Genomic DNA, 27,003 nt, shown 5'->3' with positions numbered 1-27,003 from the left:
CTTTGCCTCTTGGAGCTTCTAATTCTCTTAAGGCTAATTTTTTTCAAGTACCATTTGAAGAGTTCAAGAAACCTTTTCCATAGGACACGAGGCTTGGTACAGTCGAAGGTACATATGCTTTAGGATCGAAAGATTTGGGTTTGTTTGATTCATTCTGGATTGCTGATGAAATAGAATTGAGATAGAGGTCAAAGTTGAGGAGTTCTTCAAAGAAGTATGAAACCCAGGGTATTGGCATAAACATGATTGGTGAAATCACTTATTATGATGCCATTGGATGGAAGTGGAAAGATGTATTAATAAAATGCCAAAGTCCTTGAGGAATGTGAGACAGTCCTTGGAGGTTAGTAGACTGAAGCTGTAAAAGGTAGTTGGATAAACTAGTAGTATGTGCTTCAGAAAAGGAAGAAATTAATTGAGATGCTGGAACAGTGATTACATTGGGATGGAATTTCCCAACTTTTATACTTCATTGAATGAATTGGGTAAATTGAATGAGTGGTATCTTTTTTTAGTGGGGATCAGGAGAAAACATTAATTGGGAACAACTAGATTTCATTCAAGATACCAGTTCAGTTTTAGCTGGTATATTATAAGCAGTTAATGATAAAGAGCTGGGACACAAAGGGGAGACCATGCCTACCTAGTTATTTTACATTTTGCCTAGATCATTCTTCTATCTTTCTATTGACATTTTTCCTGAAACCTTTTTTTCCCCTAGAAAACCTTTTGTTGAATTTAACCTATATATAGTGTGTGGTATTAAGGGATTTATAGCATAGTTTCATTTGTTTTAAATTGTCCATCGATCTTCTTAACCCTGACCCTATTATTTAAGGGAGAGAGAGAAGCATTTTTAAATGCAGACATTTCTCACTTTAAATGAACAGTTTTGAATATTTCTTTGTAAAACATTTTTTACGTAATGAAGATTTGCCTGGTTGTAAAGAAGGGAGGAAGAAAGAATAGAAAGAAACCTTTGCTGGGGTGAGAACAGAAAAGAGAGAGGAGGCCCACTGAAACTGAAACACCAGCTATGCCTGGACTTGACCAAAACTGAGAGGAAAAAGTTGCAGACATGTGGAAGGGCACTACTAGAGACAAGACAGATAGGATGGACAGCATAAGAGGCAGATATGAAAAGGAACCTACCCTTGACACTTTATTTCATAACTGGCTGCACTCATTTTGGACTTCTTTGGCTTCTTTACCATGCTTCCAATAAACTCATCTTTGGGAAATCTTACAATTTTATAAGATCTAATCTGCCTTGGCACTCAAACCTCATTGCTATCCTCTGCTCCTCTGATTGTAAAATGGAATTGGACACACTCCCCAGTGCGCATTTAAATAGGGGAAATAGGAGAGACATTTCCTCATTTCCTAATTGGATTCACTAATTTTGGATTTCTTTGACTTCTTCACCATGCCCTATTGCCCAGGTATACCAGTTTTAAAAGATTGCTTCCACATTTACTTCATCTGTAAAATGAAGTGTTTGTACAATCTGAATTCTGAGATCTCTTTTAATGCTAGATTTATGATCCTTTAAAAATCATATCCTTAAAATTGTAAATGCAAAATCAGTCCATGATATGTTAAATATAAGTATCAGATAATAGAAAAAATGAGCTCTATGATTTATAAGGATTTAATAAACTTAGATGTATGATTTTATGTGTTAATAATTATCTTGTTCCTGTTTTGCTGCTATATTCTGGCTATTTTTCCTAATCATTATTACATGTCAGAATAACATTTACAATAGAATTTAGTATTAGGTTTTGTCATTCTGCAATGTCAATTTTTCATAAACTAAAATTTGAGTTCATATCTTTTCCCCTTTGCTTTCTAATTTTCATTTCAGCCTGTCGTGCTATTTGTAATATTTGGCATAACAAAGAAAAGTTAGTTAATTAGCAATTATTGATTGAATACCCTTGTTGTTACCTTGTTGGTTCACTTAGTCAGCAAATATTTACTCAATATTAAATAGATCATTGTAGAGGCAGCATAATATAAGAGCCTTGAACCTGAAGTCAGAAAGAATTGGGTACAGATTCTGTCCTTTAAATATTTAGTAATATGTGACAATGAGCAAATCACTTAACTTTTGTTGCCTGAGACATCACTCTCTAGTTCTTACACTCTTTTAATTCCTAGGTTGTGATCTGTTCCCACACAAAAGTATCCCATAAGTGTTACTTACCTAAAGTTTGTCCAAAAGTTTAAGACATAATTTTAATCCTTCAAAGAACTTATGTTATAATTAAGAAGATGGGTATTATAACATAATAATGGCACTGCATTATCAAGCCTATGAAAAGATGGTTTGTAATCTCTTATTTATAAATAAGAATTTTAGGTAATAAAGGAATATTTAATCTGTATAACTCTTGGAGAAGAAGGTTTAGGAAGCATGACATGATTATAGGCTTTCCAATCAGATGGACAAAAAGACATACTTGAAGAATGGTGAGGAAAACAGTTTGCTTGGATAAGAGTGTTCATATTAAAAGAGAGGTAGAAAATAATATTGAAGATAATGTGGCTAGATTGAGCCATTTAAATGTTAAATTGCTTCAACAATATTTAACTGCCCTATGTACTTAGCTTCAGGCCTTTCTGTATTTCATTTTTTTTCTAACTACAAAATTAAAGCATGAATTAGATAATTTTTAAATTTTTAATGATCATGTCCCTTCTGACATTCAATATTCCTTGGCAATACATAGCTAGATTTAGAATAAATGGTAATTTTTTCCTCCTTAGAACAAAATTATAGGTTTTTATTTAAAAATGTAGGGGAAATTTCATTAGTTCTTATTTATGTATTTACAAGCAAATACATAAAGCATGTTATTGTTCAGTTGTTTCACCTGTGTCTGACCATTTGGGATTTCTTGGGTAAAGATACTGGAGTGGTTTGCCATTTTCTGCTCCAGCTTATTTTACAGATGAGGAATCTGAGGCAAAACAGGGTTAAGTGATTTGCCCAATGTTCCATAGCTAGTAAGGGTTTGAACTAGATTTGAACTCAAAAAGATGTCTTTTCTGATTCCAAGTATACCACTCTATCCACTGTGCTACCAACTGCCCATTTTTTTGCCATTATTTTATGTTTGTTTATGCCCTTTTCTTTAGAAAGAGCTAGTTTTAACAACATAGCTGGCCAAACTAACATAGTCTCTTAAGTATTTCTATAGATTTAGTGAATAGATAGGTTGAGAAGACTTTATCATTTAGTAGCAGATAATTTAGAATATGATATAAAATACTGATAGGATTACCCTTTTAAAAAGCTAGATTTTTTTTTCTGGCAGAAAGAGATTGATCAGAGGCTAAGTCCTCATTCTGGCAGCTGAAGAAAGGTTAGTTGGAGGCCAAGTTCCTCTTTGCAGTTTTAGTGTAGTTGTGGACTCTGTTCAGGAAAATGAATGGGTGACTGCCAGGCACTGATCATAAGTTCCTTTTTCTAAGTACCTGGTACTGTCTGTACCTGTATAGATACAGGATTAAAAAAGTTTGAGAGGAGCTAATTAGTCAGGTGATGTGCCTTGTGAAATTGAATTATCTTCAAAACAAATTTTGGTTATTTCTCTAATTCCTTTTTTTTGTTGTTGTTGTTGTAAAAACCATTTCTTCAAATCACTCCTCTCTGTCCTCTTAAGGGGTCAGGTGACCTGGTTTGATATGCAAATGTTAATTTTGCAGATAATCATAGGTGACTCAGTAACTTTGTCCTCAGTTTCCTTTTTATTTTAGATAATCAATTTTAACAATATAAGGCATAATTTAAATTAATCTGATTTGCAACTTTTACATAAAGAATGTAATTATTCCTTGAGGTCAAAAAGGGCTGCCACAAACATTTTTGCACATGTCGGTCCTTTTCCTTTTTTTATGATTTCTTTGGGCTATAAGCCTAGTAGAAGCACTGAGGATCATAGAGTATGCAGTTTGATAACCTTTTGGGCATAGTTCCAAATTGTTCTCCAGAATCGTTGGATCAATTCAGTTTCCACATGTATTAGTGTCCCAGTTTTCCCATATCCCCTCCAATGTCTATCATTACTTTTTTTGTCATCTTAGCTAATCTGAGAGGTGTGAAGTGATACCTTAGAGTTGTCTTAATTTGGAATGTGTTGTATTTAGGGGACAGTAAGAGGTAGTGGACAATAGAATGTAAGCTTCCTGAGTGAGATCTAAGGCTCTTTCATTTTTATCTTGTAAAAAAGATTGTTACCAATCGTTAAAGGTTATATAACTATTAGCTGTTATTATTTTAAACTCTCTAGCACATTGCAGAGTATCTTCCATTATAGAAGTTACTCGCCTTAATGTATATTGATTTATTGAATGAATTAGAACAAATAGAGTGTATTCTTCTTTATGAGCCTTCCCCCACTCCTTTCCCAGATGGCAAATAGTCCAACATATGTTAAGCATAGTAGAAATATATATTAAATCCAATATATGCATGCATATTTATACAATTATCTTGCTGCATAAGAAAAATCAAATCAGACTGGAAAAAATGAGAAAGAAAATAAAATGCAAACAAACAACAACAAAAAGAGTGAAAATGCTATGTTGTAGACCCCCTCATTTCCCACAGTTCTCTCTCTGGGTGTATATGGCTCTCTTCATTACCAAACTATGGGAACTGGTCTGAATCATCTCATTGTTGAAGAGAGCCATGTCCATCAAAATTGATCATCACATAATCTTGTTGTCTTGTACAGTGATTTCCTAGTTCTGCTCATTTCACTTAACATCAGTTCATGTAAGTCTCTCCACACCTCTCTTACATCATTCTATTTATCATTTCTTATGGAACGATAATATTTCATAACATTCACGTACCATAACTTATTCAGCCATTTTCCAATTGATGGGCATCCATTCAGTTGCCATTTTCTTGCCACTACAAAAAAGGCTGCCATAAGCATTTTTGCACATGTGGGTCCCTTTCCTTTCTTTAAGATCTCTTTGGGATATAAGTCCAGTAGAAACACTGCACAGTTTGATAAATTTTTGAGTATAGTTCCAAATTGCTCGCCAGAATGGTTGGATTTGTTCATAGTTTCACCAACAATGCATCAGTGTCCCAGTTTTCCCAAATCCCTCCAACATTGGTCATCATCTTTTCCTGTCATCTTAACCAACCTGAGAGGTGTGTAGTGGAGAGTTGGTTTTTTTTGCATTTCTCTGATCATAGTGATTTAGAGCACCTTTCATATGATTAAAAATGGTTTCAAATTCTTCATCTGAAAATTGTCTGTTTATATTCTTTAACCATTTATCAATTGAAGAATGGCTTGAATTCTTATAAATTTGAGTCAGTTCTCTATTTTAGAAATGAAGCCTTTATCAGACCCTTTCGATGTTAAAATGTTTTCCCAGTTTATTGCTTCCCTTCTACTCTTGTCTGTATTAGTTTTGTTTGTACAAAACCTTTTAAATTTAATATAATTAAAATTATGTATTTTGTGATCAGTAATGATCTCCAGTTCTTCTTTGGTCACACATTCCTTCCTCCTTTACAGATCTGAAAGATAAACTATCCTATCTTTTTCTTTTCTTTTTTTTTTTTTAAATAACTTTTTATTGATAGAACGCATGCCAGGATAATTTTTTACAGCATTATCCCTTGCATTCACTTCTGTTCCGATTTTTCCCCTCCCTCCCTCCACCCCTTCCCCCAGATGGCAAGCAGTCTACATGTTGAATGGGTTACAGTATCTCCTAGATACAATATATGTGTGCAGAACTGAACAGTTTTCTTGTTGCACAGGGAGAATTGAATTCAGAAGGTATAAATAACCCGGGAAGAAAAACAAAAATGCAAGCAGTTTATATTCATTTCCCAGTGTTCTTTCTCTGGGTGTAGCTGCTTCTGTTCATCTTTGATCATTTAAAGCTCTCTTTATCGAAGAGATCCACTTCTATCAGAATACATCCTCAAACAACATCATTGTTGAGGTATATAATGATCTCCTGGTTCTGCTCATTTCACTTAGCATCAGTTCATGTAAGTCTCGCCAGTCCTCTCTGTATTCATCCTGCTGGTCATTCCTTACAGAACAATAATGTTCCATAACATTCATATACCACAATTTACTCAACCATTCTCCAGTTGATGGACATCCTTTCATTTTCCAGTTTCTAGCCACTACAAACAGGGCTGCCACAAACATTTTGGCACATACAGGTCCCTTTCCTTTCTTTAGTATCTCTTTGGGATATAAGCCCAGTAGAAACACTGCTGGATCAAAGGGTATGCACAGTTTGATAACTTTTTGAGCAAGTTTCAAATTGCTCTCCAGAATGGCTGGATGTGTTCACAATTCCACCAACAATGTAATATCCTATCTTTTTCTTAATTTGTTAATAAAATTTATAAACTCATTTATAAAATCATTCTTTTTTCTTTCTTTCTGACTTGTTTACTGGCACATAGTAAGTAATTAATAAATGTTTTCTTTCTTCCATTCTTTTAAAGAAAGGATACAGAAAAAGGAAGTAATTTTAGCAAATCAAAATACTAATCATGTTTGCCAGTGTGTGTAGTATTCTCCATTCACCTTTGTAAATAAATTAGGGAGGTACACTTTTTTATGTCTAGGAGTCCTCACTTAAAATCCCTAAATTACCATCAAAGCTCAGCTCATTCTCTACAGCTGCTTTCCTTCTCTAAATTAATCCTGTGTATGTTTTGTATATGTTTTGTGAACTGTAACATAATGTGGTCGATAGAGATCTGGCTAAGAATTAGAGAAGAATTGAATTTAAGTCACATCTGTGACACAAATGGGGATATTGTGATCCTTGGCAAGTTATTTAACCTTTCAGTGTCCTAGGGCAGTTCTCTTAAGACCTTTAGAAAATGAACTAATTCTTATATGTACTAGTAGAAAGATTCCCTATACCTAGGAAATTCTATGTCTTATCTAAAAAAATCCTAAAATACTTACTTTGTTTATTATACCTGAATTGAGTTGGGGTGGGCTGAGTTTAAAATGTCAACTGGGGACAAAGACTGTAGTAGTTGTGCTTTTGTGGCCCTAGTACCTAATCTAGTTTTTGGCATATAAAGAAGTACTTGTTAAAAGGATTTTTTCTCCATGTTGTTTTGATTGTTAGATAGTTCATTAGATTTAATTTGACTTAAAACTTATGACTTTCATTTTGTCCCATAAAGTATTATCATTAGCAACTAGGGTTAAAGTTCTTGTTTAGCTCACTGATAGAACAAACTAATATAGAGCAAAGGTCAAAAAATATTTTTTTTAAGAGATGAGTTTAAAGAGATGGTTAGTGTCATAAGGAAGAAGAGAAGAAGAAATTTCAGCAGAGCTGACCATACATTGAAAAGAAATTGAATTATGTATGATTTTCCAATATTTGTTGACTTTTCTTCCTTATATCTTTTTTTGGAGACAAGTTTCTTCATATTTTGTAACATTTATGTTAAGTTATTTTATGATGGTTGTACTTTCTGTTTCCATGGTTATAGCTCCTGGGTATGTTTGTTTGGCTGTAATCAGTTCATGCTATACTTCTCTTCATTTTTCATATTTTTTTAAAACAACACAGTAATAGGCCCTTTATATTTGTGTACCACAGTTTGTTCTCTAATCATGTGAATACTGGTTTCATTCTTAAATTGATAAGTGTTTGCTTTGTTTCAAGATCTTAGCTAACAAAATGCTGCTGCTGCTATAAAATACTGTAGTTGTAGACCTTAAATTTTTTTCTTTTTGTCAGTTACTTATTGGGTATGTTAGTAGTGGACTCTCTGGGTCAAAGAGTACATTATAGGTGCTTCATTTTAATTTTAAAGGACTTTCTGGAATTGTCTCATTTCACACATCTTCTTGCAATGCATTAGTTTACCTGTCCTTCCACAATTCCTGACATTTACTCTTTCCATTTTTTTTGTCACATTTGTTAATATACTTCAGTATAAGATGAGATCTCAGGGTTGTTTTGAATTAAGTTTCTCTTCCTATTAGAGATTTGGAGCCTTCTTTCACTGTAAATAGTTTGCTGTTGTCTACATATCCTTTGACACACAAAGAAAGAGAGAGACAGGTTTAAAGAACTTACATTTTTAAATTTTAGACTATTTAGCTGTAAATAATGAAAGAGTGAGGATTATGGCACATTGCCTGACACATTAAGGGGAAAAAAAGAATTGGTGAGGTTGAGAAATTTGATCATTTGGCTTAGTTAGGATAGACCCAGCATAATTTGGTGTCTAGTATGGTGTTGGGGTGAATTTGGGAAGCAAGATTTGCTTATGTGTATGCATGTGTTGTGCATGCACAGTCACAATTGAGGTGTATGTAATTCAGAAAGTTCCTTTATTCAGATGCTAAGTATAGCATATAAAATTTTGTCTCTATATTTTATAATTTTATTTTTGCATAAAGAATCGCTTGTGCAGAGACGAGTAGATTTTCTATAACTCTTCATATTTTGCTAGTTTTTAATATTGTTTGAAATTGGAATCTTAAATTCAATTTTCTTCCCTCACTTTGCAGACATTTCAACTTACGAATGAAGAGAGATACATCCCTTTTCACTGATGACTTTAAAGTAGTAATGTCAGATCAAGTACTTGATTATGATACCTCTCACATTTACACTGGACACATTTATGGTAAGTTAAACATACTCTCGTCTCTTCCCTTCTCTGTGCTTCCCCCTCCCCCTTACCCCCACCCCCACTCCCACCCCCAGTCAAATAAAAAAAAATAAACAAATCCAATCAGATAAATGAATAAATTATTTTAAAAACTTCATTTAGAAGGACAAAAATGTTTCTGCAAATGTGAATGCTATTGTCTTGAACGTTGTCTTTTTAAACTGTAGAAATATAAGTTCCTGTTCTGTTTCTTACAGAATGACTGTTTTAATATTCCAGTTTGATTGTAAAGTTTATTTCAGTTCCAAATTTTTTATTTTTGGATGATTTGTAATAGAAGGCTAGAAAACTTATGAATTTTCTTTATCATGTCATTAAACTAGCAGGTCCTAAATTTTAAAGGCAAAGATTGGCAGTTAAATCTTTTTAGAAAGATTCAGTAACATCCCCCTTATCTGGAGTTCTTATCTATAACACCATTAGAAATCCAGAAATAGGTTAAAAACAAAAGTTCTTTGATCAGTTAAAACGAGTGCTACAAAAGCTGCATGATATTGACTAGATCTTATTAATAGTTGAGAGTTTAGAAATATATTTATTGGTAGAATTAATTTTGGCAAGCATCATCATTGAGCAAACTTGCAATAAATTGTAGTAAAGCAAAGTTTCAGTGCTGCAAAACCCAGGCAAACTATAATATAGCTAATTATTAAATATTCAGTTTAGGATTTTACATATCCTGTGGATATGAGGGTATTGCTGTATATTATAATAATGAAGGTCTATGATAATGACTGTCATTAAAAAAAATTGTTGTTTTGTATTTAGACTGAGAGGAATTTCAATAAATTTTCAAAAGATTTTAACTTTAAAATGATTGGAAAAATTTTCTTTTCCTTTTCTTTAACTGTTATGTTTAAAACTTTAATTTCTTTTTTGGAAGACTCTTATTTGGAATGTGCTTCTACATTTATTGGCTGACTGAGTTTGTTACTTTATGTTTTCCGACAAACAGCAAAACTGTTTATTAAATTGAATGTTTATTATATTTTTTAAGGAACTTTAAAATTTTGTTTAGATAAATATGTTCCATAAAAATGCTCCCATGCTTTCTTGTGTTGTGGAGATGGCCATGAGTTCTTGAAGGACAATGCCAGTGGAGGTCAAGTTTTGGCTGGTTTTAACCAGGTAGAAAAGCTTTGAGTATTGGCTATCTGAGGATCAACTTAGTGAGGTGTGACAAGATTCTTCCCATCACCAGCAGGTTGGCCATCAAGTAATTACTGCCTTTTTTTTTTTTTTTTTTTGGTCTCAGCAATTAATGAGACAGATCAAATTACAACAATAGCCTTCATTCTCTATTCGGATTCCCCTTTTTAATTCTGAAATCACCATTATTGTGGCAGAAAAAGAGGTCTAAGGGAGATATTCATATAGATTTTAGATTCCTATACAAGAACTGACTGATGTTTTATACTTGTAACATTGGTAAGTCAATTAATAAAAGTTTGTTAAGAACGCACTGGGTGATGGGCTTTAAAGGAGAAAAACAAAATATCCTTTTCCCTTTAACAGTTTATGTTCTAATGAGAGAGCTAACATACACATTTATGGATGTATATAGAACAGATACATAAATTCATTTTGAGAGGAAAGGTACTGACAGCTGGATGGAGTGGGGGAAGGATAAGATCATGTAGAAGATAGTACTTCAATAAATACTTTGTAGGCATAGAGGATAGTATCAGAAAAGGGAGAGAAAAGTGTTGCATAGCAAAAACAGCAAGACAGAAATTTTGGCTTTATTGTATTCTATGTATTGTATTCAAATCTAAGGATTTGAAAAGCCAAACAGTGGAGCTTACATTTTATCTTTGAGTATTAAACTGGAACCATTCTGGCTGATTATAAAGATTGGGGAAATCATCTGAATTGAGTTATAAACTCTTGTTTGATAAGGTCACTAATTGAGAAAGTATAAAGAGAAAAAGAGAAGAGAGTCTGTGCTATAGCAGTGGAAATTGAGAATAATCAGAAGATACCAAGTGAGGCAAATGTCTTAAAAAACCCAGAGGGAATAGCAGTGAGAAGATAGTAGTCAGCAATATCTGGTGTCAGAGGTTGGCTAAGAAAGATGATATTTTAGGAAAGATTTCATATTTAAGAAATCATTGTTAACTTTGGAAAGAAGTTTCATGTGATGAAACTAGTTTGTAGAGGCTTTAGAAAAATGAGAGAAGAAAGGAATTTAAGAAATGGGAAGAGATTTAAGGTGATAGTTTAAAGGAATCTTACAGTCTAATGAGAGTTTTTAAGAATTGAGATATGTATGAGTTTATAGGTTAGCAGGGAAGGAATCAATAATTAATAGAAATGAAAGATAAAAGAGAAAGAGGATGTTATTGGGACTATTTGGCTGAAGGAGTATAGAAGAATGGCATCTAAGGATATACCAAGAAGGGATGGGAAAAAGACACGTTCTTGTAGTCTTTTGAGAAGGAAGATTTGAGATGAGATGAGGAAAAAAGGGAGTTTAGAGAGAATGCCTCCTTTATTAGTGAGTTAAGGTGAGAGTCTCAGTTAAATTGAAGCAGAAGATAGAAAGATGTGGGAAATTTGAGGGAGAGAAAAGATTTGGAATACTATGGAGAGTAGGAGAGAGAATCAGGTAGAAGGAAAAAATATTACCTTGCTACAGGGAAAATATATTTAAGATTAGAAAATATAGATAAGTAGTGGATTCAGGATGGTTTTTTGACCTCCAAATTCAGTAGCATGTCATTTAGTTGGGAGGAGATAGATGGTGTGAGTAATATTTGGTGAGACATGAGTATAATAGCCTGTAATAAGAGCTTTGAGCACAGAATTGAACTGGTTAATTTAAAGGGTTTGTCAAGTTTGGAAAGAACATATGTGGTATAGCAAGAATACAAAATTGGAAGTCATACTGGGAATGAAAAAATTTAGGAGGAAAACAAGGTATTGAGGAAAACTGAATAAGAGGTTATGATCATATAAAGGCATTTCAGAGTTCTTGATCATGGAAGTGGACATTTTAGGTTCATGGTAAGATTACGGGGTTTGGGGAACATAGGTTTTGAGAAATAAGTAGTTTGAGGAATTAGAAATTTGATTATTGAATGGGGGTGACATTAGCCAACACACTATTGGAGGACTCAGATCTCACTAAAATTCATATACTTCCTATAAATGAAACATCTGCAAATAAAGATAATGTGCTCTATGATGAAGAGCAATTTGATAGTCTTAGTTCTACTTTGATATATCTCCTTAGACATTATAAGAACAAGAGGAAGGAATGGTGGAAGATAATAATGTAGAACAGGCACTCAAACATTCCCCCTTCAAATAACTTTAAAATAATGCCTCAAATTGAATTCTGGAGTAACAGAGTTAACAAAATGTCAGGGTGAGACTTTTTTAAGCTTATGACAAATTAGGAGGTTGGAAGGAAAGATTTGTGATTCAGGGGCCTGGATAGAGGCTGGCTTAGAGCCCACATGATTGCAATTATCAGTGATGGGACCAGGCAGTAGGGATAGGAACCAGCAGCAGCTTTGGGAGTTTTCAGTGGAGAAGATGGTAAGGGACTCTCACAGCCGGCCAGAAAGAGATTACAGGGGACCCCCGTCTGTTCTGGAGACTGGGCCAGAAGCTGTTTGGCTAATTCATTGCTAATACCACTTTTGGGTCTCAGTTCAAAGGAAGAGAGGAACATTTTTGGTCTAGAGTAAGGGAACAGGGGCCCTGTGGAACAGTATCACTTCCAGACCCAAAGGAGCATTGACCCTGAGAAGCAGTAAGGATGGCAATCCCGAGACATTAGGATCCTTTTGTGGGTAAGGACCAGACTGCAGACCAGAAGAATCATGACTATACCTCTCTCTACATCACCTTAGAAGCACCCAAAATTCCTAGTTCCCTAGAACTAATTCTGAAAACAGCAGTGAGGAAAAAAATGTAATGCTTAGAACAGATAACCCCCCACACCAGGAATATAGTCCAACTTGTACATAAAGTTCATAGCCAAGAAGTAGGCTGAACAAATGAGCAAACAAAAACAAACAATATGGCCTTAAAAAAGCTGTGATGATAACAGGGAAGAACAAGAAACAAATTTAAAAAGCAGTGATGTCAAAAGAACTACAAACAAAGCCTCAACGGGAAAAAAATTTGAATTGAACACAAACGCAACAAGAATGCCTGGAAGAGCTAAAAAAAAACAATTTTCAAAATCAAATAAGAATAATAGAGAAAAAGTTGGGCAAAGAAATGATAATGAGGAAAGAAAATTACAGAAAGACAACCTCAGATTGGGGGCAAAGAAATGATAATGAGGAAAGAACATTACAGAAAGACAACCTCAGATTGGGGGCAGAGTCAAGATGATGGAGAAGAGGCAGGAATTAACCTGAGCTTTTCTAAATTTCTCTCCAAACAACTTTAAGTGCCCTAATATAAATTCTAGAGTGTTAGAACATACAAAAAGAACTGGTGAAAGTTTTCTAGCCCAAGATAACTTAGAAGTTCAGCAAGAAACGGTGTGTTGTACTGGGATGAGAGTGCAGTACAATTCAGTGCAATCTCAACTGGCACCAGTAATGGATCTGAGAGCAATTGAAGCAGTTTGCAGCAGCAATGATTTCCAGATTATTCATCTCATAGACAGTAAGAAGCAGTCCCTTTGCTGGCACTGGGGGGAAAGACTCGGTTGCATTGTCCATATTGGGATCCAGGTTGCATTCTTGGGTTATATTCCCAGGGTGAAGAAGAGCAATAACAGCAGAGTTGGGAGCTGTAGAACAGCCAGAACTTTGGTCACAGTTCCAGAGCAGAAAAGAGTGCTTTGTGGTTGCTTAAAGACCATTGAGTACAAGCCAGGAGTAAATCCACCTGTCTTAAGATCATACCACCTTGAAAGCAGGGAAAACTTACAGGGCCCCAGAATTAGCTCTGAACTGTATAAAAACCCTGAAACTTGGGAAAGTGCTTAAACAGAGATAGTTCGAAAAGCAGAGCCCATTTTAGCATAGAGTTAAAAATCAAGAAATAGTCTAGAAAAATAAGCAAACATTTTGTAAAGTTAAAACTGCTATATCCAAAGCTTCAAAGAAAAATGTGAAATGTTCTCAGGTGTTCTTATCCCCACCCCTGCAATAAATCAAAAAGGATTTTACAAATCAAATAAGAGATATAGAGGAAGAATTGGGAAAATAAATTATAGTGATGCAAGAAATTCATGAAGAAGAGCCAGTTGTTTGGTAAAGAGGCACAATAGCATCTTGGTATCTCAATTATCCCATGTCTCCTCCAACATTTGTCATTTTTCTTCTCTTTGTACTAGTCAACATAAGAGATGAAGTGGTACCTCAGAATTGCTACAGAAGCAAAACAATTTTGAGGTTGGACAAGGTGAAAGAAGAGCGAAAGGATAAATGGGAGTGGAAGATGAAGTAGAATAGAGGGAAGTATACAGTAATCATAACTAAAAAGTATTTACAGCAAGTTTCTCTGAAAAAAAAACCTTCATAAAACCACCCAAGAAAAACAAGAAGATTATGAGAAAAAAGTTAACCAACTAGAAAAGGAGATACAGAGTCTTAAAAATGAAAATAACTCTTTGAAAATTAAAATTAGGCATGGGGAAGCCTATGTAGCTAAAAGAAGATCAAGAAATAACAAAACATTATAAAGAATGAAAAATTAGAACAAAATGTGAAACATAAGAAAAACAGTAGAACAGATCAAGAAGAGAAAAGATAAGAATAATTGAACTACCTGAAAGCTGTGACCAAAAAAAGAACCTTGACACAGTAATGTAAAAAAATAATCCAAGAAAATTGTCCTGTGGTAAAAAAAAAAAAAATGACGGAAAAGTAAAAATAGAAAAAAAAATCCATTAATCACCAATTCAAAGAGATCCTTTGTGAAAAACATATAGGAATATTATTGTCAAATTTTGAAACCTCCAGATCAAGGAAATTTTGCAAGAAATAAGAACACAATTCAAATTTGCTGGATCTACAATTAGAATGGTACAGGATTTAGCAGCAGCCATAATAAAAAGACCACAGGTCTTGGGATCAGATATACTAGCAATCAAAAGGGGCAGCTGGATGGTACATTGAATATTGCATCAGCCCTAAAATTTAGTAGGAATTCAAATATAGCCTCACATATTTAACACTAGGCTGTATGATGCAGGGCAAGTCACTTAATCCCAATTGCCTGGCAACCCCCCCAAAAAAACAACCCATCCCACCCTCTGAAGCCCCTGATTTGTTTAACTAATTGTTTAAGTTTCTAAAGAAAATAATTGTTAAAAAATTAAAAATCAGGAAAGTGGAAATTAATGACATCATGAGACGCCTAAAAACAATGGTGGTTGCCCTATCTTAGAGGACCAAAATGATATTACATTGTACCTAAGATGTGTGACTGATCAGACCAGTATGAACTTGAAAGGCTCTATCACAGACTGAGCACAGATAATACATATGAACCTAGAATCTTCTTCATATGAACCTAATTTAAAGTAAATTGTAGTTTATATGATCCAAGAAATAGTAAAATAAAAAAATAGAAGAAAATGTGAGCTATATCATTGGAAAAACAACTATGCTAGGTGAAGGTGAAGAATTAATGAACTGTCTGAAACATGATCAAAAAAGAACCTAGCCATCATGTTTCAATAAATTATCAAGGAAAACTGCCTTGCTATTCTAGAGTCATAGAATAAAATAGAAATAGAAAGAATCCAATGGTTTATGGTGGTAAAAATAAAAATGAAATGAAAACTCCTAAGAATATCATAGCCAAATTCCAGAGCTTTGAGGTCAAAGAGGTTCAAGCAGACAAGAATACATTATTCAAATATTATGGAGTTATAGTCAGGATTATGCATAATTTAGCAGTTACCACATCAAAAAAGAAGAGAGCTTAGAATATGATAAACCAGAATGCAGTAGAGTTAGGATTGTGACCCAAAATAATCCACTCCTCAAAACTGAATATAATGCTTCAAGGGAAAAAATAGACATTTAGTGAAATAGAGAACTTTCAAGCATTCTTGATGAAAAGACAAAAGCTGAGGAGAAAATTTAACTTTCAAATACAAAACTTATGAGAAGCATAAAAAGATTTCAAACATATAATCTATATCACATTCCTTGGCTTCTCAAGGAAAAGAAGAGAGGAAATACAAAGGGAGAGAAGTACAAAGAGATTAAAAAAAAAAACAACTAAAAGACTTCTATCATGAATTTTTAATGGAAAATTTACAGAAAATAAAGAATGATACTGAATGGAATGATAATTTGTATAGATGTAAGATATGCTAATTTTGTTATTTTAATTACACCTTGCAGGATACAAAATAAACCCACATAAGTCATCAGCATTCTTATATATCACCAACAAAACCCAGCAGTTAGAGTTACAAAGAGAAATTCCATTTAAAGTAACTACTGATTGTATAAAATATTTAGAAATCTATCTGCCAAGGGATAATCAGAAACTTTATGAGCAAAACACTTTCCACACAAGTTAAGTCTGATCTAACCAACTGGAAAAATATTAAATGCTCTTGGATTGGGCGAGCAAATATAATAAAAATGACAATACTACCTGCACTAATCTATTTATTTAGCGCTATACCAATCAGACTCCCAAAAAACTATTTTGATGACCTAGAAAAAATAACAACAAAGTTCATAAGGAAAAACAAAAAGTCAAGAATTTCAAGGGAATTAATGGAAAAAAAAAATCAAATGAAGGTGGCCTAGCTGTACCAGATCTAAAATTATATTATAAAGCATCAGTTACTAAAACCATCTGGTATTGGCTAAGAAATTGACTAGTTGATCAATGGAATAGGGTAGGTTCAAAGAACAAAACAGCCAATAACTTTAATAATATAGTATTTGACAAACCCAAAGATCCCAGTTTTTGGGATTAGAATGCATTATTTGACAAAAATTGCTGGGAAAATTGGAAATTAGTATGGCAGAAACTAGGCATTGACCCACACTTAACACCGTACACCAAGATAAGGTCAAAATGGGTTCATGACCTAGGCATAAAAAAATGAGATTATAAATAAATTGGAAGAGCATAGGACAGTTTACCTCTCAGACCTATGGAAAAGGGAGGAATTTATGACCAAAGAACTAGAGATCACTATTGACCACAAAATAGAAAATTTTGATTATATGAAATTGAAAAGTTTTTGTACAAACAAAACTAATGCAAACAAGATTAGAAGGGAAACAATAAACTGGGAAAACATTTTTACAGTCAAAGGTTCTGATAAAGGCCCCATTTCCAAAATATATAGATAATCGACTCTAATTTATAAGAAATCAAGCCATTCTCCGATTGATAAATGGTCAAAGGATATGAACAGACAATTCTCAGATGAAGAAATTAAAACTATTTATCGCCATATGAAAATATGCTCCAAATCATTATTAATCAGAGAAATGCAAATTAAGACAACTCTGAGATACCACTACACACCTGTCAGATTGGCTAGAATGACAGGGAAAGATAATGGGGAATGTTGGAGGGGATGTGGGAAAACAGGGATACTGATACATTGTTGGTGGAATTGTGAACACATCCAGCCCTTCTAGAGAGCAATTTGGATCTATGCTCAAAAAGTTATCACACTGTACATACCCTTTGATCCAGCAGTGCTTCTACTGGGCTTGTACCCCAAAGAGATACTAAAGAAAGGAAAGGAACCTGTATGTGCCAAAATGTTTGTGGCAGCCCCATTTGTAGTGGCTAGAAGCTGGAAAATGAATGGATGCCCATCAATTGGAGAATGGTTGAGTAAATTGTGATATCTGAACATTATGGAATATTATTGTTCTGTAAGAAGTGACCAGCAGGATGAATACAGAGAGGCTTGGAGAGACTTACATGAACTGATGCTGAGTGAAATGAGCAGAACCAGGAGATCATTATGTACCTCAACAACGATACTGTTTGAGGATATATTCTGATGGAAGTGAATCTCTTTGATAAAGAGTGCTAATAGTTTCAATTGATCAAGGATGGACAGAAGCAGCTACACCCAAAGAAAGCACACTGGGAAATGAATATAAACTGCTTGCATTTTTGTTTTTCTTCCCGGGTTATTTATACCTTCTGAGTCCAGTTCTCCCTGTGCAATAAGAGAACTGTTTGGTTCTGCACACATATATTGTATCTAGGATATACTGTAACCTATTTAACATGTAAAGGACTGCTTGCCATCGGAGGGAGGGAGGAAGGGGAAAAATCGGAACAGAAGTAAGTACAAGGGATAATGCTGTAAAAAATTACCCTGGCAAGAGTTCTGTCAATAAAAAGTTATTAAAAAAAATTAATTACACCCTGAACCTAGAATTGTAAACAACCTATTTTTTCCTTTTCCTTTTAATTTATTATTTCTTGGATCGTATAAATTATGGTTTCTTTTAAATTAGGTTCATATGAATAAGGTTCTAGGTTCATATGGATTATCTGTGCTCAGTTTGTGATAGATCCTTTCAAGTTCATACTGGTCTGATCAGTCACACATTGTACGTAGGTACAATGTAATATCTTTATTCTTTTAAGTTGGTTTGCCAATAGTCTAATATTTTTTTCCTCTAAAAATCTCATTTACATAACACAATGTGGGTGGTTCTTAGGAATCAAAATTTATAATTGAAACTTTCAATTGAAAATATGTTGTGAAAAATGCTAATGAGTTTTCCTTTCAATTTTTATACTTTATTTTCATATGTTCAGGGTTCACTTAGTATTGGTTTGTAGACATTGTGGAAGGCTTTGTAGAAAGAGCATAACTCAACGGATATGAATAAAATGTTGGATTTGGCTTCAGGAATATTTGGATATGAATTCTGCCTTTCTGAAATTTTAGCTCATTTGTAGAATGGAGTTAATAATATCACTTAACAGGCATTATCTATTGTGAAGTTAAAAATAGATAATGTGTGTAAAAACTTTTTTTATCAGAAAAATTTAAAGGTAAGTTTAGAAATTAAAAGAGAAAAACATTTTTCATATAGTTTTTTTAAAACTATCATATTAATAAAGAACTTTCATATTTTCCATGTTATAGATAGTGAATGTTGACAGAACTTTTGTCAATTGAATAATATTCTTTCTAAAATATCATTTAAAGATTCTAAAGTTTTTATCTTAATTGTGTACATCTTTAATTCCAATATTTAAAAATTGTTTATGGCATAAAGCATAATAAATAAATAATAAAATAATAAAATAATAAATAAATGCATAAATAAAAATAGAAGGCAAGAAATGGTCAAATTGAACAGTACATTGATATGCCTGAGCTATTGGTAGAATAAGCACAAGGTCTCCATAGCAATGATAAATTTTTTATGGAGGACTTATGGATAAGAATTGAACAGGGTTCTGGTTAGAAGGATTGCAATCTGAATAATTGAAAGGAATTTCCAAACTGATGAAATTATAGTTCTTTAAAATTATTAAATATGTCATGATATATAACATAACTTTTGTTTTACAATATGTATTGTCAGTTATTATACTAAGTATTATGCTCTGATGATTTGTTTTTATGTTCAGTTTAAGAGGGAATTTTTAAAGGAAATATTATTTTGATGTGATAATAGCATAATGTGGTTTTTCTTTAATAGGTGAAGAAGGAACCTTGAGTCATGGGTCAGTTATTGATGGAAGATTTGAAGGATTCATCCAGACTCGTGGTGGCACATTTTATGTTGAACCAGCAGAGAGATATATTAAGGATCGAACTCTGCCATTTCACTCTGTCATTTATCATGAAGATGATATCAGTAAGTACTTTCATACCATCCACTAATCTTAAAAGGAAATATTTCTCCAGAATGCAAAAAAATGGGCCATAGTTATGAATCCTTTTCTAACGCAATTTTTTAATTAAAGTAACAAATAGTTATTTTATAATGAGTACCATTATGAATACAGTTCTGTACAATGAGACTTTTTTATGTAAGTATCTGCCACCTATATTTTGCTAATTTGGATATAAGAATTCTCTTTGAAATAAGAAATTTTGTAATTGATGATTAGGTTTAAGAAGTTTATATCGATTTAGCAGTCATTTTCACGAAAATGTGTTGTTTTATGTGCATGTTATATTTATTAGATCACTACTGCATTTTCATAAACCAAGTATAGCATATAACTCAATTCTTTGAACATTTTAAATATTTATTGAGTTAATAAGTTGTTTTCTTGAAGAAATTATATTTCTTCTGAATAATTTTGAACATTATCTAATCTAAAGTTTCTCTTAATTCTTATTCTGTGATTCTGTGATTTGAAAATCTGGGTTTTGAATCCTGAATTAATATTTTTGCAATGTTGGACACAATTTAAATCTCTCAGGGTTTCAGTTTCTTCCTCATCTATAAAACGAGCGATTGAATTAGAAGGTCTCTGAGATTACTTCTAGCTTTAAATTTGCAAACTGTTTTTTTTTTTAATTTTATTTAATTTAATAATAACTTTATATTGACAGAATCCATGCCAGGGTAATTTTTTACAACATTATCCCTTGCACTTGCTTCTGTTCTGATTTTTCCCCTCCCTCTCTCCACCCCCTCCCCAAGATGGCAAGCAGTCCTATATATGTTAGATATGTTGCAGTATATCCTAGATACAATACATATTTGCAGAACCGAACAGTTCTCCTGTTAATTTGCAAACTCTTAATGTGCTTTCAATGCAAAATTTGAGTCAGGCATATTTTTTGGATCCTATTTTTTCTACTAGATTTTATGTGAAGAAAGAAAAGCTTATTACTAATCTTTTTATCTGCTACATTGCCTTGCATGAATTTTAATCTTTTAAAATTTTTGTAATTTTAAAATACTATTAGCATTTCTTTTGGCATTTTGAAATAATAATGTCCTTCCTATTTGATGAAGCTTGAAATAATTTGAAAAGAAAGCAGTTTTCCCCCTTGATTTTCAATGTTTGTATTCTAGATTTAATAGCCTTCAATAAAAATATTCAAATAAAATCATACACATAAAACAGATTTTAAAAATTTTGTTTAAAATATATTTTTAGCATTATTGAAATAGTTCTAATGGCCTTTTAAATTTCTGTATCCCCTTCCAATCTCTTTGAAATCTTGTGTTTATATTTTTTGTGATTTTGGATTTTTAAAGCATAATCATCATTAGTGTATACTAATTATTTCTTTGGCATAATTTAATTTCCAGTCAGTGAAATCAACAAACATTTATTAAACACTACTATTTGCTAGGCACTGTGCTAAGAGGTGTGTTTCTTGGAATTTTCTGTATATTTCTTATGGCATAGTAATATATTCAAACATCATATAATTTTCAATTTTTTGATACATTAGTAATTTTCTTTTTTTCTGTTAAAAATAAAGCTGTCTTTTATTTTCTCTTTTGCAGATTAGATAAATACTATCCCATTTGCTTCACCTCTCACCCTCCACTACCCCTAACCCCCCAGTTCCCTTCCCCAGTCAATCACCAAGCATTTATTGCATACGTTTTATGTGCCAGATACTTTTGCTAGTTACTTTGGGTGCAAATACATTGAATGAATCAGATCTCAATAAATTTTTATTGTAACAATGGAGAAAAAATATAGAAAATAAGTATAAGATAGTTAGGGAAGGAAGGTAGAGGGTAGAGGGTTCTAATAGTTGAAGAATCATGAAAGCTTTATGCAGAAAATGGTGTTTAAGTTACTTCTTGAAAGAGAGAGATCCTCTTACGCCAGAGATGAAAATGAAGATGAACTTTTTAGGCATGAAGGACTGCCAAGAAAAAAGAGAATGTTGACTAAAGAAGATGTACTTTGGTATAGAGAAAGATTAGTTTGATTGGATTGTAAAATAGAGGATTGCCCTATGAGGTCAGAAGATAGATTGGGCTTAGGTTGTGCATGACTTTTAAAACCAAATAGGAATCTATATTTTCTTGTATCTTTGTGTTTTCTATCTAGGGTTCCATATGCTATTATTAGTGGGTTTGGAGTACTTTTTCTAATTTTAAAATACTGAATACAGTGGTTTAGGTAGAAAAATGGATGGGGGAAGGGGGAATAGCATTGACAAAGCTCATAGCTCATTAGCTTTGACAATGTTCACAATGACAGCTTCTTATTATACACGTGCAGACAGATATAAACAATATGCAGAGATATTTTGTCATGAACTTTATAGGAAATATTTTTTTTTAAATTTAATTTTATTTAATAATAACTTTGTATTGACAGAATCCATGCCAGGATAATTTTTACACAACATTATCCCTTGCAATCACTTATGTTTCGTTTTTTCCCCACTCTCCCTCCCCCCCCCCCCCCCCAAGATGGCAAGCAGTCCTATATATGTTAAATATGTTGCAGTATATCTATAGGAAATATTTAAAGCATGATAGAGCTAAGAAATTTTTTGACTTTAATGCCAGTTAATCTTAAAAGAATTATATAATTTTAGGAATTACAATTTTATATTTTAGTCAAATGGTTATCAACTCTATTCTGTAATATATGATTACCAATCATGGTCTTGCTAAAGATTTAAAGGTAAAGGTCACCCATAAAAGATTTCTCATAAAATAAGTAGTACTATTTGTATTTTGGTTTGGTGATGGGCTTTTTTTCCTTCTTTTGTGTTCCTGTCTCTGTCTAACCTCTTAATATGCCATGAATATTAAAAGTATTCCACTAACTATTCAATTTCTATATTTCTTTATGGAGCACTTTGTAATAATTCTATATATCTTTTGTATGTTTTGATGGATTCATCTTCTGATATTTCATGCATTTTGTAGTTTTTTGAAATGCAATTTTTCTATTAACTTTTGGATTTTGTTATTATATAAAAATGCAGTTGATTTTTAAAATTTTAGTTTTATTTTTGGTTCCACATTCTTACTCTCCCCCTAACACTTTACCCAGCCATTGAAAAGGTAAAATACTGTGCATGAATATATATATTTATGTCATGAAAAATATTTCTATATCAGTCGTGCTCCAGAAAAGTAAAGTAAGAAAGTAGGGAAAAAAAAATCTTTAATGTAAACTCTTGAGTCCATTAATTCTCTATATGGAGATCAACGGCATTGTTTGTCATGAGGTCTTTGGAATAGTGGTAAATGATTGTATTGATTAGAGTTATTAAATCTTTCACAGTTGATGTCACTGCAATATTAATATTACTGTATAAATTGTTTGGACTTGCTTACTTTACTCCTTCCTAGATTTTTCTGAAATTCCCTTAAATTTTTTTTAATAGCACAAAAATATTCCATTGCATTCTTATATCATAACTTGTTTAGCCATTCCCCAGTTGGTCAGCATCTCTTATAGTTTTCAGTTTTTTTGCTATCACAAAAAGAGATAATATAAATGTTTTTGTATCTGAATCCTTTCATTGATTTCTTTGGGATATAGATCTTAATAGTAGTATTTCTGGATCAAAAAGAATGTAGTTTTATCCATCTTTGGGCATAATTTCAAATTGTTCTTCAAAAGGGTTGAACTAGTTCACAACTTTATTGTCAGTGTATTAGTGTACTTAATTTCCTTTAGCATTTGTTATTTTTCACACACACACACTAAAGCCTGACCTTAGAAGCCATTGAAAAGAGACAAACTGAGAAATGGTCACCACCAAATTTGCTGAATTGAAGTGATAGTACCAAATACTGGTGTGGTGGATTTCACCTCAATAAAGTGTATCTGTCTACCTGTAATATATGTCTCTTCTGTATTTATGAAACATTTTAATTTACGTTATTGTACTGGAACCTACATAAACTAATATTTATTTATTTATATTATTATTCTTTTTAATTTAATTTTATTTAATATTAACTTTATATTGACAGAATCCATGCCAGGGTAATTTTTTTTACAACATTATCCCTTGCACTCGCTTCTGTTCTGATTTTTCCCCTCCCTCCCTCCACCCCCTCCCCTAGATGGCAAGCAGTCCTATATATGTTAGATATGTTGCAGTATATCCTAGGTACAATATATGTTTGCAGAACTGAACAGTTCTCTTTTTGCACAGGGAGAATTGGAATCAGAAGGTAAAAATAACCCGGGAAGAAAATCAAAAATGCAAATAGTTCATATTCATATCCCAGTGTTCTTTCTTTGGGTGTAGCTGCTTCTGTCCATCATTTATCAATTGAAACTCAGTTAGGTCTCTTTGTCAAAGAAATCCACTTCCATCAGAATACATCCTCATACAATATCGTTGTCGAAGTGTATAATGATCTCCTGGTTCTGCTCATTTCACTTAGCATCAGTTCATGTAAGTCTCTCCAAGCCTCTCTGTATTCATCCTGCTGGTCATTCCTTACAGAACAATAATATTCCATAACATTCATATACCACAATTTACCCAACCATTCTCCAATTGATGGGCATCCATTCATTTTCCAGTTTCTAGCCACTACAAACAGGGCTGCCATAAACATTTTGGCACATACAGGTCCCTTTCCCTTATTTAGTATCTTTTTGGGGTATAAGCCCAGTAGTAGCACTGCTGGATCAAAGGGTATGTATAGTTTGATAACTTTTGGGGCATAATTCCAGATTGCTCTCCAGAATGGTTGGATTTGTTCACAACTCCACCAACCATTAATGCGTCAGTGTCCCAGTTTTCCTGCATCCCCTCCAACATTCATCATTATTTTTTCCTGTCATCTTAGCCAATCTGACAGGTGTGTAGTGGTATCTCAGAGTTATCTTAATTTGCATTTCTCTGATCAATAGTAATTTGGAACACTCTTTCATATGAATGGTAATAGTCTCAATTTCATCATCTGAAAATTGTCTGTTCATATCCTTTGACCATTTATCAATTGGAGAATGGCATAAACTAATTTTTAACATATACTGTTAATTAGATCAAATTAGATCTCTAGTTAATGAGAGGCATCTTGGCATAGGAAGAATAATGGATTTGAAGTTAATATGAAACTGGAGTTGAAGTACTTCAGATGCTTAATAGCTTTTACACTCTTCCTCCATTGCAAAATGGGGCTAATAATAGTATATCTCTCATGGTCATGATGAGAATAAAATAAGATACTATATTCAAAGTGCTTACAGCCTTATATAAATTTTAATATAATAACAATAATAGTAAAATAATTAACTTCCAAAATGAACACTGTGCCTTTCTTTTTAGAGTTCCTAACAGGCTAGCTGTCTCTTTTCAGTTGGATCAGTAATGAATTCACAAGCCAGCTAAGCAAAGTGGAATCCTATTGAGGGACCTTTATTCTTCCACTTAGCTATAATGTTTTGGGTAGCAGAACTTCAGTCTTGATCTGGTTGAGTGTTTATAATGTTTCTCCTTCATTGCACTAGATGCTAGAATTAACTATGTCTTTTCCATTAGTATCGGATGCTATATTTATTATATATATTATATTATTAATATTAATTATTAACATTAAGAGTTAACATAAAAAACTAGAAAGTTTGGTGGAATGGGGAATTATAAAAAAGGGAGTGCCTATGAAACCAATCCTTGTTTTAAATAGGGTGAATGATTCTACACCCATGAGTCATTCTTTATGAAAGAATATGCTGTTTGGCCATTTCAGGGAAACTACAAGGCATGGAATGATTTAGCATCTCAATGAGGTCTTATTCATTAATTACACAAAAGCCTTTTTTGTAAAGAATTACATTGTCCGTATTTTAGAGGGAAAATATCATTGTCTCTTTTTACAGTGAATATAGTAGCCAGTGAAAATGAACTCTCCTGTGAATTTGAAAGTATATATTAGAAATTTCTTATGAGCAGTTTTTCTTATTCAAGAAATTTTATATCATTTTTAAAGTTTGAGGCACATACAAATGTGTTGGATTTATTTTGGAAATGTTTTTAAAATGTCAGCCTTTCAAAATCTTAACCTTGATAAGAATTTGAAAAATCATTACATACAAAATTCAAATGATCCTGTACTTAATACTTGTAGCATGTTTTACATTTTGGGGAACATTTAAATTTGTAAGAGGCCCCTAATCTTGAATTTTCTGCTTCTAAGTTAATAAAAGACAGGAGTTTAAAAACCATCTTTGAGTTTAAAATAGTAAATTTTCTGGGAGTACTGCTTTTTATTATTTGCCATTATTTAGCACAGTTGAGTAGTGAATTAACTTCCTTTTGTGTAATGTTTCCATTAACAATGCCTTTTAGAATAACATTATATTTGTATATTATAACCAGATTCTATTGTGACATGGTTTTGCTAATTGTCTAGTCATATATGTTTCCATGGAATTAACTACTGATTTGTTTAATATGTTTTTTTCTACTGAGGAAGGATATGTCATTACACTTAAGAAATTTAAAATATTTTTTTTTTTTGGTTACATTTTAAGTTTTGAGCTGTCTTACTACTTCCCCACTCCACATCAGAGAAGACTACTATTCTACTTTTTCATGTATTGTACAAGTGAGTTGGAGGTGTGTGTGTCTCTGTATGTGGGTGTGTAAAACTTTTGTTTATCAGTCCTTTCTCTCGAGTTGCACAACATCTTATTTCATAGTTTCTTTGATTTGGATATTTATAATTCTCAGAATAGCTTAGTTGTTCACAGTTATTTTTTTGAACAATATTGCTGTAATTATCCATCATTGTCTTGTTCTGCTCATTTCACTTTTCATCATTTCCTGCAAGTCTTTCCATGTTTTTCTTTATCAACTTGCTTATCATTTCTTATGGTACAGTAGTATTCCATCACAGTTATATATTACAACTTGTTTAGTCATTCTTCAGTTAATGAGCATCCTATCCATTTCTAGTTCTTTGCTACCACAAAGAGAACTGCTTAGAAATATTCTAGAACATATAGGTTCTTTTCCTTTTTTCCAATTATCTTGTGAAACAGGTCTAATGTAGGTATTGGATCAGAGGGTATATACAGTTTTATAACTCTTTGAGCATAATTCCAGATTGCTCTACAAAAATGATTGGATCAGTTCACAGTTCCACCAACAGTTTATAAGTGTCTCAATTTTTTCACAACCCATCCAACTTTTTGTCATTTCTCCCTTTTATCATTATAGCCAGTTAAATATTGTGAAATGGCTTCTCAGTTGCTTTAATGTACATTTCTCTAATCAATAATGGTTGAGTGGGGTTTTTTGGGACTATTTCTATCTTTTATTTCTTTATTAAAAAAAACAATAAAACTTCCTGTTCATATCCTTTGACCATTTATTATTTGGGGAATAACCCCTATTCTTATAGATTTGACATAGTTCTCTATGTTTAACATAGAAACAG

General features: G+C 32.7%; 1 protein-coding gene across 1 annotated transcript in view; it reads left to right on the top strand.

The window, feature by feature from the left end:
• Positions 1-27,003, top strand: part of ADAM10 (ADAM metallopeptidase domain 10) — a 145,399-nt gene that overhangs the window by 54,410 nt on the left and 63,986 nt on the right. The window contains exons 3-4 of the mRNA XM_051980730.1: positions 8,550-8,668; positions 19,351-19,509. Of these exons, the coding sequence (XP_051836690.1) occupies positions 8,550-8,668; positions 19,351-19,509 (278 nt within the window). The remainder of the gene's footprint in view (positions 1-8,549; positions 8,669-19,350; positions 19,510-27,003) is intronic.

Source organism: Antechinus flavipes, chromosome 2, assembly GCF_016432865.1.
Source record: "Antechinus flavipes isolate AdamAnt ecotype Samford, QLD, Australia chromosome 2, AdamAnt_v2, whole genome shotgun sequence".
Lineage (NCBI taxonomy): Eukaryota > Metazoa > Chordata > Mammalia > Dasyuromorphia > Dasyuridae > Antechinus > Antechinus flavipes.
The sequence above is the reverse complement of the archived record's forward strand: the minus strand, read 5'-3'. Positions and strand labels throughout refer to the sequence as shown.